The sequence below is a fragment of the Onychostruthus taczanowskii genome, unplaced genomic scaffold (genome assembly GCF_017590055.1).
Source record: "Onychostruthus taczanowskii isolate IOZ18803 unplaced genomic scaffold, ASM1759005v1 scaffold68, whole genome shotgun sequence".
Classification (NCBI taxonomy): Eukaryota; Metazoa; Chordata; class Aves; order Passeriformes; family Passeridae; genus Onychostruthus; species Onychostruthus taczanowskii.
This window is the reverse complement of record NW_024504566.1, coordinates 4,251,299-4,266,167: the sequence shown is the minus strand read 5'-3', so window position 1 is coordinate 4,266,167 and position 14,869 is coordinate 4,251,299. Positions and strand designations below refer to the sequence as shown.

Sequence of the window (14,869 nt, the reverse complement as noted above, 5' to 3'; positions counted from 1 at the left end):
AATGTTCCTACATATGTAGAGTTCCTACATGTCTTTAATAAGCATTGACAGCAGGTATGTCTATCCAAAGTCTTGGAATCATAAGTAGGAATCACAATGCAAGAGAAAGATGCACATCAAGGAAAATCTAATGCAAACTTTTGATTACAGTAAATGTAATCTGGTTGACTGGTATGAATTCTTGATCAATAAATACTGGTCAAAATTCTTTGGAAGATCAGAATGTCAGATTGTGTGCTGATGTCAGATTTGGCATCCAAAATTCAGAAAGGGGATGCAAAGATGATAGATTCTGGAAAGGTAAGAAAGAAATACAAAATCAAGATGTGGCTCTATAATGTAAATTTCATAACTGAAGTAATCCTGTTCAATGCTAATGAGCCAAATCATCTAACATTCAGGAATTGAGTCAGCCTTTCTCTTCAGAGAAAATTTAAAAGAATATTTTAAAGTAACAGTTATATATTGGGAAATAATGGAGATCAGTGAGTATTGTATCTACACATAAAAAAGCTTAAATAAACTTCCAATTATGAAAGGAAATCAAAAACAGTTGAAAGAGGATTCAGTTAATGTTCCAGGAACTATAAGATTATTTTGCTGTAGTGACACACACTGTAGAAAGAATATGGTACTTAACTGTATGTATTGCTGTTTATCTATATTGTATTTATACTCTTCTGGTCTTATTTTAAAAAGAAAATCTTGAGAAGATTATATCATCATTTTAATGTATGTATATGTGGGGAAATAAAAAGTGAACCATGGTAAACATATAGTGTGGATTAGAGTAAACAAATAGGTTATAAAAGCCAAAAAAAACCCATAATTCTAGGTCTAAATATAACATTAATTTTGAGAATCATATGAAAAAAACCTTAGCATGTAATAATACTAATTACATGCTCAGCTGAGCAAAAACTGTAATTAAAACTAAATAAAAACCCAAATACTATCTGTAATCAAAACAGTACATGACAGTATCTCTATGAGTTTGAGTATGCCTAAATTACTCCAACTGTTATAAAACACAACAGAAGAGAGAACTTTTATTTCCTGATCTTTACAATAATATTCTGGTTTATGGATTGTCAGTTCTTGCATCCTGAAGTATTACTTCTTATCAATCCATTTCATACACTGCCTCAAGCAAAAAAAAATTACAAAAAAATTACAAAAAGACTACAAAAAATTACAAAAGAATTATCAATTTTTATTGAACAATACATTGTGAACCTGGTTCCCCAGATGGCTCTGAATGAAAGTAATCACCCAGTGTAGTCTCAATTATAAAAAAAGCAAATCAGCCTAATTTGGTAGGAATATTCATGACATAATAAATAACTCATCCACTACTGGCTGCTCAAAAATAAACCATTTTTTGGTTTTTAATTTTTGTTTACTATAATGATAAGCAATAAATGCTTTTCCTTCACATTCTCACACCAAAATCATGTAATATGTTCTAAATATACATCAATTACAAGCTGTGATTGGAGCAGAATGTTGCTAATATAGGTACATTCATAAAACCCATTTAAATTTTTGGATTATTACAGTTGATATGCAATACAACACACAGTAGAGAATTTTTATTATTATTATAAGAGCATTTACCTTGATGTGACTGTCCCAAATAAACCATAAATATACCAATGAACTAAAAGATTAATTTACTAAATATTCAGAGGTTGCCATTAAAGACTGACAATTTAAAGTAATTTAGGTCTTCTAAGCCTAAATTTCTGTTATTGACAAATTATAGAATAGAAATTGTAACTCCTAAAGTTATCATGTTTACCATTATGCTAATGTATTATAGTGATATTTTTCCCCGTGACAAAAATAAAGGAGAAAAAAAAATTAAAAAAGACAATTCAAATCCCAAGGAAAATATCATGTGCTAAGTATAGCCACTAACTGCTTCTGCCTTTATTACAGATATCTGAACACACCTATTTCTATGGTTTAGGCATGTTTAATATTTACATTTTAAGAGACCCAGAGGAAAAACATATGTAGATTTTGCCAGTAGCTTTACTGGATTTTGGCTAGGCTTTTTTACTAGTCAAATGTACTACAGACTTGCAGAAACTGTATGGTGGCTTTCTAGAAAATCAAGCCAAAACTGGTCTGAAATCTTTAATTCTGGCCATCTGCTAGAAGCATCTGGTAGCTGGGTACATGCACCCACATCCAGAACGTGACTGCTCTCCTGCCAACTATGTGCCTAGGTAACTGCCAATATGTGCTTCTCCACTGCTAACATGACAACTGTCAAAAGGAAGCTGAACATGTTCGAATAAATCTAAATTAAACTAACATATTACTTTCCTAAGTTACAGCCATCATTTTTGTACATAATTGCTCAATAATGGCAATGATAAATAAGTCACAGTGAAATCTGTCTAAGGCTAAGAACTACAGCAAGGATACCAAAGATCTAAGTATTTTGAAGAGTTATTGGTAACATTTTAGTCTGTTTTCTCTGACAGCTAGAAAATAGATATGTAATACTCGCAATGTGTTACATCTCTATATAAAAACATCAGAATTATACATGCAATAACTTGCGTGATTCAGGAAGAAGAAATAAAACTAAAATCACTTCAGGTTTTTTTAGTTGCTTTTTCTTGATCCAAGTAAATAAAATTATGCATAGTTTAATGGACAAGCATTGAATATATTGCAAGAGGATTTGTAAAGCCATATTACAAATTAGAACATAAATGAGAAGTTAAAATACAAATGGTAAAGGAATGTGTGGCTGGCTCCCATTGAAATTCATTCTCTTGTCATATAAATACAATTTTCTAAAAACTCTGCTCACCAAAAAAAAATTATTTTGTGCACTTTAAATTAAGAGAAGTAAAAAAATAGGTGGTAACTGTAATTACTGAAATGATTAATTCCTTTGTGAGATCAAAGCAACTTTTCATCACCTTCTGCTGTGACATTTGTGAAAAGGAGAGATGTATTCAATGGCTAGGTAGTGTATGATTAAAAGTTAAAAGCACATGAGAGACAGAACAATAGAAGGAAAATCTAAAATTAAAGACTAGAAAAGTAATGCAGGAACGTGATAGTAAACTAGTAGACTACAGCTAAAGGAGAAGAATAAACCCAAGGATATTCAGAAATTGCCACAGTGACTTTTTTCTCTTACCCATCTGTATTACCAGTTATTCCTTACCTTGCATTTAATTTTTAAGCTCCATGGAGTAAAGATCAGAGTTTTGTTTAGCAGCAAGTGGACGCACAAGGTGATGGTCGTGATCCACTGCTTTAGCTCCAATGCACAATGATGGTGCTGACACCATATTAATAATGGTAACAAAAACACAATTTCTATTAAGCTTTTTGATTTTAATTGACAAACATCTTACTGCACATACAGGTACTCCCAAAGTTGTCTGCCATCCCATGGTCCGTGATGGTAATCCCATGTAAAACAGGCTAGTAAACATCCTAATATTTTTCTATCCTCCATTTTAAAAAAAATGTTTTTGTAAATGTTCATTTATATCCATTGAAAAGTTATTCTAGAATGGCGTAGACAATAAATTAATATATGTACATATTCCTTTGGATTTAATTTAACCTTTTGCTTTCATCACACCTAGTTTGAATACTGTATTTTCTAAGCTGTAAGATTCAATATACTGCAATATTTTTCAAAATACTGGAATGTAATTTTTGATTGATACAGGAATAAGAATTATAGTGAGATGTTAATGAATTGTATGTGGTGATAATTCCTCTTATATCTGTTAAACTCCACTAAGAGACCATAAACAAGAAGAATAGTAAGCCAGACTGAATTAATGAGAAACAAAGGTTAAATCTCTTGTAGCTGATCATAATGTTTTTCTGACCCTATCTGTATTTGTCGATTAAAATAACGTCAAATCACAAAATGTCCATTGATATTAAAAATTTTTCATTATTTATCAAACCTTGTCATTCTTGCGATGGTCTAAGGTATGAGAACATGTCCCGTTTTACAGGCATATTAAACATTCCAAGATTGTGACTTTCCCTCAGGCAAATTCATTTCCACTTAAGGAAAAAATTAAAAGGAGTTGTAACAAGTTCACAAAATAAATATAAACACATATGCTAAAATAGTTACTCAAACAGCTCCAATTGCTTCTAGGGTTGAATACCAGCTTTGCCAGTTCTTTTGCATCTTGCATGTAACACTATTCAGGGCCAGTCTGAAGTTCTAAAAATCAAACATTAGGAAAAAAGTAAAGTGGATTTCCAAAATTAGTCAAGGTCCCAACAGAGCCCTACCCAAATTTTTCACAAACGTTCAGAAATTTCAGGTACTCACTTTTCAGATTTTCAACTTAAGACATTTGACGTTCTCAGCTGCCGAAGTTGAACACCTCAGAAACACAAAATTTCTGGAAAATCCTCATTTGTCTTTCAATGTGAGGCTATATCTTAGCTACATGTAGGAATATAAAATATTAAGAGCATATTACAGTGAGCATATTCTCTTCTGTACAGAGAAACAAAATGAAACACTTGGCTCCAGAGAGTGGAATGAAAGCAAGACTGCATAGGTTAGCAGAAACACTTTCCATTTTTACACTGCCTATATAATTTCAGGAATCCTCTCAGATCAGCTAGTATAGCTTCTATAAATATTCTTTCAAGACCAATTCTGTTATGAAAATCTATTATATCTACTATACTAACTTTTTGTGCTTTAATGAAATATGTCAAATATACGAGATGTTGCATCTTTTTATTAATTGTAGTGTAATAAGAAAATCCCCAAGGAAGCATTTTTTGTTTGTTTTGACCATGAAACAAACAAGGAAAAAAAGCCTTATAAAATCATCAGAAAGATATTAAATATTCCAACATCAGTCTGTATATTTTCATAGCCAACATTTAGAAAACCCAAAAAAACCGTGTGTGCCATGACTAAAATCAAGTTATGGAATGTCTCACGCCCAGTTTTTGGTTAGTGACATTTCCAGATTTCTGTCCATAGAACTGCTCAGGGTGGTTATAATGACAAGAACTGAGAAGTGCTCTCTGAGTTGATGTGTTTGAAAGGTAGCTTTGTATGAACAGCTGTGTTTTCAAAATGCTTGCCACCTCTAAATTGGTCCTTGTGAAGTGCACGGTTTGCCTTATTGCCAGCAGGGCACATTGCACTGTAACTGCTGCATTTTTAGGTTTTATCGCTGTCTCTCTAACTGCCGAAGTGGAAAAGAATGATTGCCAAAATGTGACGTGTTTCTTTTCCTTTCTGCCCACTCTGACTTGGTTCTTAGCTGTCTGTTGCTCCAGTGATGACAAATGTTGCTCAGTTTATTCATTCACTGAATGTCTTTTCCAGTTCAAATAATGGTGATACCATCTTGTAAATCAAGTCTCCAGCTGTCAATACCAGTAAATCAAAGAAACCTAATCAAGACTTAACAATCATTGTTTACACAAGAAATAATTAGGCAGCAAAAAGTCACATACATCAGGGTACATTTTTCTAAAAAACAAGAGATAATACTTTAAAAGGAAGAGACACACCACGTTTAGTAAGATACCAAGAATGGGTGGCAACAGGGATGGACCTCCAGAAAAAAACAGATAATCTGTTCAGAGAGATTTAGCAGTTTTAGTAAATAAGTTCTAGTGCATGAAACAATAACAAAAATCCTAAAGCACTAATAAGAAATACTGATTTGTTAGATATAAAATATTTAGCATTTTTCTTTGCAGACATTAGGAAGCAGACCATACTATTTAATCTGCATGAGGAAATACAAGTACAATGAGAGTACCCACAAAGATTTGTAAGTGCACGTGGGTAAAGAATTACACCAAAGACTCCAAAACTGTGATGCACAGTTCTTCCTGCTGGTTGTGTGGAAATATCTATTCTGCACCTCAGCTTACTGGTGGTAATCTGCCGTGGAGCCCTACCTGTGCAAGCTTCTCTACTGTGAGAAAGTTCTAAAAATAGTACAAGTTCTAAGAATTGCTTAGAACATCACAACAATAATCTTGAGAGGTCACCAAAATCCACTAACTAAGAGTTAATGTTGACATACTTGGCATTATTTGAAAAACCACCTTATTAAAACAAGCAAGTAAATTATTCCTTTGCACAGAAACTTTTATCTATGTAAACCTCAGTTACTTTAAATACTACTCAGACAAACAGAACAAATAACTTTCAGGTTCTCTGTGTCCTTACTATAGTATATTAGTACCTTTAAAACTGGACATTCAAAAGACAAAACTTTCACATAAAACTCTAGATGGTACAAAGCATTCAGCTTTAAAGCACCAGAACACAATTAAAAAAACTCTGCTGCTAATAAGAGCACTTACATTAAATTTTCTTCAGTATTTACAATTACTAGTACATCAATGAAGAAAAGGAAGTTGAAAGTAACATGAAGTTAAATGCTTTTTTTTTTCCAATACAAACACTTATCTGTGACACCACATTTTTCAAGGAAACTGAACTCCACATACAGTTTATGCTGCTGAGTGAAATTTACATTATGTTTATTTTGTTACGGTGTATGACAGCTCACTTTTTACTTCAAAATGATTTGAAGGTACCTTGAGGTTGGAAATTAGTTACATACACATAGACACACTCACATAATCCATGCAGCCAGTTAGGCAGTTTAACTTGATCACTTCAAGTGGGACTGGAAAATTTACATCAGCAATCCATGTTTTCTTACACCCTTAGTCAAGACGTATATTGGAATGACATTATAATACTGCTATAAACAAAAGACCCCAACATTTTTTTTTTTTCCACTCAAAGCATTATATACAATTTTTGCTGTTGTAATGTGCCACTTTTTTATGTGTTCTGTCATGTGAAGAGTACTACTGTCATAGGATTTAGTTTTAGTTCTGGTTGTCCTGCCAGAAGCAGGTGATCCTTATGGGTCCCTTCCAACTTGACATATTCTACTCTACGATTGTGTGGTCTCACAAGCGACCATGGATGCCCATTCTATTCCAGAAACATTATTTTATTTCACATCTTAAATGACAGCTAAAACCAAATAATTTTTGTATAAAACAATACATAGATATGCCACTATTTAAACAAAAAATCTTTCTCAATTGAAACAGTGTATTTTGTAACGATGACTGCAGTCTGGAAGTGTCAAAATTGTTCTACAATCTGTTACTCAAGCCACTCAACCTCAGTGAATATTTTACACAAGACAGAAGCACTTTAACCAAAGAAATAAGAAAGATTTATGCTAGAACACCATGTGAGCTTGAGCTGGTGACTTATTAGCTAAAGCATTCACCAGAAAGAGATAGGACATCAGATTAAATCATAATGAAGGAGAATTTCAACCTGGATCTCAGCTCTTCCTTTTTCTGCTGCTTTTTGCAGAAACCCTCTCTGATATATATGACATGGAAATATCCACTGGTGCCCTTACTTTTGGTTTGAGAATCCCACAGAAACTAGAATATAAAATCAGGTGTATAAATGCAAATAGAGGAGCATGTTGGCTCAAAAGTATATGAAAATGTAGTTTATATACTTTAAATGGTACAGCCTCTCAGGTGCCTGGGACATGAAAACTCCATCTGGGTCCATATTTTATGTTTCATAGTGGCCAATAGCAAATTTCCAGGGAAGAACAGAAAATCAGGTCAGGTGTATTATTATGCTTCCCCAGAATGGTTTTACAAGTACCTCTATTGAGCAGAGGTCCCTGAGCATCACAGTGAGATCAAAAGGCTGAGATAAGACATCTGCAGTAGTAGCCTGTTGAATCTCAATTAATTTGCAATGCAGGTAAGATTTTCAATGATCTTTCAATTATTTGAAACATACATTTTGTATTTTTCATGCTAAAAATACATTTTTAATATACAATCCAATTGAAAATACAATAGTGAGCATGAAATGTGCTTCAAGAGTATGTACGAAGAACATGACCAAAAAATTCTCCATCACATGGCCATCCTCTTTTGCACTTACACGGGAAATTACATCTGTGCATTTGGCATAGAAGGATTTCTACTAAGATGTTTAGTAAATGTGACAGTACTCCACACAGGGATATCACCTTGCCTCCTGGTAGCAAAATTAAGTTGCAGGCATTAACATTTCAACACAAACCTTTATTTTTCTACAAGCCTCAAGTTCATCTCATTTCCCAGAACAAAAGAACAGGTTATATTTTTTACTATTTCAGTCAGTATGTCTTAGTATTTTAGTATAAGCTGGGCCATGTGCATAAAAACATATTATTGATCCTCAAAACAGCAGAATGTTTTTTGTATGTTTATCTCACACATTGTCTGTTCACTCTATTAATAAACTTACATGTTGAAATAAAATATTAAATGTCCTTAAATGCACATAACACAAAGAACAGCCTCAAAGACTTGCCAAATGTACTTCAAACTGTCCCAGTGCTCATATTACTTTACACAGTCCAACACCTTTCCTCTACACTGTTATGGAATGCGTGGGTGGTCACTATGCCAAATCCTCCTGGGCCTGGAAAGGACACATAAATCCAAATGCTTGACACTTAACTTTTGCAATTCTATCTATACCAGCAACCCCTTAAAAGTTATTTATCAATGTCAATTAAGCATTGATCTTAAGGTTTGTAAACAATGTCAATGTGAATTTTAGCACTAAAAGCAGAGGGAGAAAGGGCATAAATGTGTATTGTACAACAGTCTTCAGAAACAAAGTCTGGGTTAAGTTAAGTGTAAAGACTATATTCTTAAGTAAATTAAACAGTGAATGTGTACTACTTTATATAAGAAAACACAGAAGCTTTTGTATTACATGCGTTGGAAAAAATTCTACACTCTAAGTCAGATTTTTCTACACGAAAAGAAAGTACATAGCAAAAATTTGGAAAGCACACATTTGATTCCACAGGTGGCTTTGATGCCACAAGGTTTCAGTCCTTACTATAATTTGGGACTTGAAGACAGTCTACAGGCTTCAGATTCTTGCAGAGCTATGTTGAGGACTCTCCGTGTGTTGAGACATGAGGCTTGACTCCGTTTCAGAAGGCTGATTTATTATGTTAAATCTTATATTAAAATACTACATTAAACTATACTAAAAGAACAGAGAGATCAGAAGGCTACAACAAGAACAGAACAGAACAACAAAAATCCTGTGACTCCTCACAGCCTTGGCACAGGTGGCTGTGATTGGTCATCAATGGAAAACAATCCACATGGACCAATCATGGATGCACCTGTTGCATTCCACAGCAGCAGATAGTAAATGTTTACATTTCTCTCCTGAGGCTCCTCAGCTTCTCAGGAGAGGAAAAATCCCAGCAAAGGATTTTCATAATATCATAGCTACAGAGCTACAGGGCAAAGAAGCAATTGCTAGTGTAAGTTTTTTTTTTTTTCCTTATCACTCTGAAGACGCTTTTTTGCTAATATTCCTTGCAATTGAGGTTATTGAAGTCATAATAAGAAAGTCAGTGATTAGCCTGAATTTGCCAAGATGACAAGCTATTTATTATAAGGTATGTATTTCCTTCTAAATACCATATTAAAGAAAAAAAAAATTTCTTTCTAGACAGCAGCTACAAAAGTATTAAAATTATAAAATCTGTGGATTTTCACTTTCATATATTTCTGTATAAATATCTTACAGGCTTGCCTGAGAATGTCGTTAGGAATGTGTATTAATCCAGCCATTCCATTTCCCTTTCATTATAGACAAATTACATTCTTTATAGTTACAAACTTTATGTAAAAAAGTTAAATATTCATGCTCTGTAGGATTTTTCTCAGTGTTTACATTTTCAAAGCCAACAGAAATTAGTCTGCTTCTAGAGATAACTGAACAAGAAAATATTTTAAAGGAGGATAAAGTATGTAGAAAAATCTCACTGATATATTTTACTTTATACTCTGTGGATCTTCATCTTTCTATAGAACAATGCTCCCCTGGATGTACGACAAGCTAAAAATGTAAAGACATATTACTCTATTAACTTATTTTATGCTATCTGAATACCACTATAATACTCCAGACACCAAAATCATTTTCCTTTCTTACTTGCAATAATTAACAGTAAAGAGCAAAAGATGGCTAAATTAATTTATAACTTTATAGGTTCTTATACTAATTATTTCCTCTTCTTGTACTTTAGGTCATCTTGTCGTTCCTGCAAACACTAATCAATCATGGGATTTGAAGTTAATACTACTAAATAAATGAATTGTTTAATCTCCTATGACCATCTATACATACTTCATCTTCACAAAGCTCATCAATTTTATGTCATCAAGGACAAAGTGACCTTCATTTCCACAAAATGCTTCTTACTACTGGACAAGTTGGTTACAAATTTATCACTTACCCTCAGGAAGGAAGTCCTTCACGATCATCATTTGATAAATGCAAGATTGTGCTGTATTAGTTGACCAGGTCATATTGAATTCCAAGACTACAATTGTGGAATACTAAAGGGTCTGTTGCTTTCCTGAACATTTGGGCTAAGATGAAGGACCTGCAACTCAAAATTAATTTACTGCTTGGTCTAGTTACCACTGCTCTACTACAAGCCGTAGGAAGAAAAGCAGACTGCCCGGAGTCATGTATATGTGAAATCAGACCATGGTTCACCCCCAGGTCTGCCTACATGGAAGCTCCAACAGTGGACTGTAATGATTTAGGCCTTTTTCATTTTCCAGCCACACTGCCTGCTGACACACAAGTTGTACTTCTACAAACTAATAATATTGCAAAAATTGAATACTCAGTAGACTTCCCAGTGAATTTAACTGGTCTAGACTTATCTCAGAACAATTTATCCTCAGTGACCAGTATTAATCTCAGAAAGATACCACAGTTACTGTCAGTGTACCTTGAAGAAAACAAACTTACTGAGCTCCCTGAAAAATGTCTCTCCGGACTCAACAATTTACAAGAGCTTTATATTAATCATAATCTGCTTTCTGTGATTGCACCAGGAGCTTTCATAGGCCTCAATAATCTTCTCAGACTTCATCTCAATTCAAATGGTCTGCAAGTGATCAACAGAAAGTGGTTTGAAGCTACTCCTAATCTTGAAATTCTCATGATTGGAGAAAATCCAATAATCAGAATTGAAGACATGAACTTCAAGCCTCTTAGCAATCTGCGCAGCCTAGTTTTAGCAGGTATAAATCTCACTGAAATACCAGATAATGCTTTGGCTGGCCTTGACAACTTAGAAAGCATTTCCTTTTATGACAACAGATTTGTTAGAGTGCCCCACATTGCTCTTCAAAAGGCTACAAATCTTAAATTTCTGGATCTAAATAAGAATCCCATTAACAGAATACGACGAGGAGATTTTAGCAATATGCTGCACCTAAAAGAGTTAGGAATTAATAACATGCCTGAACTAATTTCTATAGATAGTCTTGCTGTTGATAATTTGCCCGATTTAAGAAAAATAGAAGCAACCAATAACCCCAGATTATCATACATTCACCCCAATGCATTCTACAGACTTCCCAAGCTGGAATCGCTCATGCTCAACAGCAATGCGCTGAGTGCACTGTACCACAGTACGGTGGAATCCCTGCCTAACCTCAAAGAAGTCAGCATACACAGCAATCCCATTAGGTGTGACTGTGTCATCCGCTGGATTAACATGAATAAAACAAACATTCGGTTCATGGAGCCGGAGTCCCTGTTTTGTGTAGACCCTCCTGAATTCCAAGGTCAGAATGTGAGACAGGTACACTTTCGGGAAATGATGGAAATCTGTCTTCCTCTGATAGCTCCTGAAAGTTTTCCATCTACATTGGATTTAAAAGCTGGCAGCCATATTTCTTTGCACTGCAGAGCAACAGCAGAACCAGAACCTGAAATCTACTGGATAACACCATCAGGACACAAACTTTTGCCTAATACTATCTCTGATAAGTACTACATTCATTCCGAAGGAACGCTAGACATAAGTGATGTAACACAAAGAGAAAGTGGCTTATACACATGTATAGCAACAAATTTAGTTGGGGCAGACCTAAAGTCAGTCATGATTAAAGTGGACGGCTCTTTCCCTCAGGAACACAATGGATCTTTAAATATTAAAATAAAAGACATAAAATCTAATTCTGTTTTGGTTTCATGGAAAGCAAGTTCTAAAATTCTGAAGTCCAGTGTTAGATGGACAGCCTTTCCAAACGCTGAAGACTCCCGAGCTGCACAGAGTGCTCGAATACCATCTGATATAAAGGTATATAATCTTACACATCTAAATCCATCAACTGAATACAAAATTTGTATAGACATTCCCACTATGTATTCTCAGAATAGGAAACAATGTGTCAATGTAACCACAAAAGGACTGGACTTGGAAGTGAAAGGCTATGAAAAGAACAACATAATAGGATTCCTTGCTGGCCTTGGTGCTCTTTTGGGAATCATATCTGTGATATATCTCTACAGCTGCATCTCTCAAGATATGAACTATGGCATTGGACACAGCTATCTAAGGAATTACCTGAAGAAACAATCTTTTTCACTCAATGAGCTTTATCCTCCTCTAATCACTCTTTGGGACATGGGCAAAGAAAAAAGCACAGCAATGGAAGTAAAAGCAACTGTAATAGGTGTACCAACAAATATGTCATAAATATGTCAGTATATCACTTTCTGGAATAAAAAGCACATGACTCTATTTGTGCTGAATAAAAAGGCAACAAGAAAAACATATTTCTCTTAGAACTAGATGCCTGGACTTTGTTGCTGCCATCAAATGGAATATATATGACTCAGTACGAGAGAAGAATTTTAATTAACTGGCTTCTAAGGGTATTCTACCAACCAAATAAAATTAACTTTATATTCTAGAACTTTCATGGGACTTTTAAGTCTGGAATACGGTGGAAGTAGCCAAGAACATTTTCTGTATTTTTTTTTAAATTATTATATAAAAGTAGTGGAACTGAGCAATACCTCCTCCTGTGCTGTATTACACAAAATAGCCACGAGTTTTTGCAGTGAACAGATATACTAGGATTGACATATGGTGTAATGAAATGGACAAATTCTGTAGAGTAGACACAGTAAGTATGTGAATTTTTTTTAATGAGAAAATACATTTTTGATTAAAATCAAAATACTTTTGGTCTTGTTTGTTTCTAAAGAAAACACCCCACCTTTCTGGGAGTTCTTGTCTGACAATAAAAAAACACAATCCGAAGTCTGGTAAAATATCTCTTTACATATTCTCCTACGAAAATGCTAATCTGAGCACAAAGGATATTTTTGCTGATTTTAGGTTGTAAAATGTTTCTAACAGAAACGTAAGTTTTGTGATAGTTTTTTATCAAATTTTATTTACCCTAAGAACATTATAAATGCAAAAGGGATGTTGGAGATGAGGCCACTTCAACCCACTTAAATAGATTTCAGCATGGATATTGGTTAATGAATAGTTCTTTGACCCTTTTATTTTATACACTGTGTGAAATACTTCGGTTCTCTTAGCAACATGTGAGACTGCAGATCTTTATTTCAATATATTTGTATTGCACCATTTTATTACTAGACAAAAGTAGTCTCTTCTAGAACACATGGCAACGCTTTCCATGGCAGTACTGTGAACCACCATGCATAAAAACATAATATCTTTAATCTCTACACAGAAACATTTCCACAGCATTAGCCATTTTCCATAACCAAAGACATTCTTTGTGTCAAAATCTCCACAGGTGAGCAGTGGAATTCTTGTGTAGCTGTATATAAAAATGGACAGCTATTCCTTCTACAGATATTCCACATAAGCCTGAAGTCCTTAGGAAGTAATAAATCCACCTTGCAGCTTTAATGGCATAATGCATATTAACTTGTATTTTCGCACAAACATGCAAAAAAAAAAAAAAGTAACAGTAGTTTTTCAGCAAAGTAAAATGTCTTTAACATAATAGAAATAACTTAGTTGTGTTGAAGTGTGGTTTTTCGTAATCGCCTCATTTATAAAGGGTTGTTTTTTTCTACAAGGCATAGGGCTAAAATTTTCATGGATTTCATTAATTGGGATGTTTACTCTCTTTAATGGAGGAAGAAACTGATGAGGAACTATATTTAATATTCTGTTTCAGAAACAGAAAAGTATTATTACACACTTGTCTTCCATTTATTTCATAGTTTTCTCTCAGGAATACATTAAAATGCTTTAATGCATTAATTAATTAAAAGCAGTACTTACTGGTTATTCAAACCAGAAGACTAGAAATAGATTAATTTTTCTTTGGCATTTGACAGCAAACCTCATTCTGAAATGTACCACTAATAAAAGAGAGAAGGCAAAAATAAGTATTTGAAATATCTGGCTAGGAATACCTACAACACAAAACTGAAAAAAAAAATTCAGTTTATATTACTTTATTCTATCAGTTACTGGAAAGATAATGTTTTAGTCATAAAAAGATGAAGCATTTACTTTTTGGTAAAAAATGTGCTGCTATTTAAAAAAAATAATTTCATCAGCTAACACAGTCAACTGCTATCTTATATAGGAACATTTTAGTTTCTAGTTTAGCTAAAATGCTGTGAAATCTTAACTCCAAAAAGTACCCATAAAACCTAGATAAGAGATTGGAGAAAAATACAGTGATTTATATCCTAAAAGGAAATTTCCATTTCCAAAATTCTCTAACAAAACTTATTCTGCTTGTGTATCCTGAAGTAATGACCTCAAGATAACTTAAAATAGAAACTGGAATTCTTCCCATAATGTTGTGCTGGCCAGTAAGACACAATGAACCACAATAATCTTATAAGATATCCTTGTTTATCTGAAAAGCCAGAAGAGACTTTTCTGAAAAATGTTGCTATATAGTACAGAAAATAAGTTCACATACC

The 14,869-nt window shown here is 33.8% G+C and overlaps 2 protein-coding genes across 5 annotated transcripts in view; one reads left to right on the top strand and one right to left on the bottom strand.

Annotated features, from left to right (window-relative positions):
* The window catches only part of LRRN3 (leucine rich repeat neuronal 3), a 31,982-nt gene extending 18,870 nt beyond the window's left edge, over positions 1-13,112 (top strand). Inside the window, exon 2 of the mRNA XM_041421051.1 lies at positions 10,158-13,112. Coding sequence (XP_041276985.1) covers positions 10,509-12,635 — 2,127 coding nt within the window. The 5' untranslated portion in view covers positions 10,158-10,508 and the 3' untranslated portion in view covers positions 12,636-13,112. The remainder of the gene's footprint in view (positions 1-10,157) is intronic.
* The window catches only part of IMMP2L (inner mitochondrial membrane peptidase subunit 2), a 407,522-nt gene that overhangs the window by 229,158 nt on the left and 163,495 nt on the right, over positions 1-14,869 (bottom strand). The window lies entirely within an intron of this gene.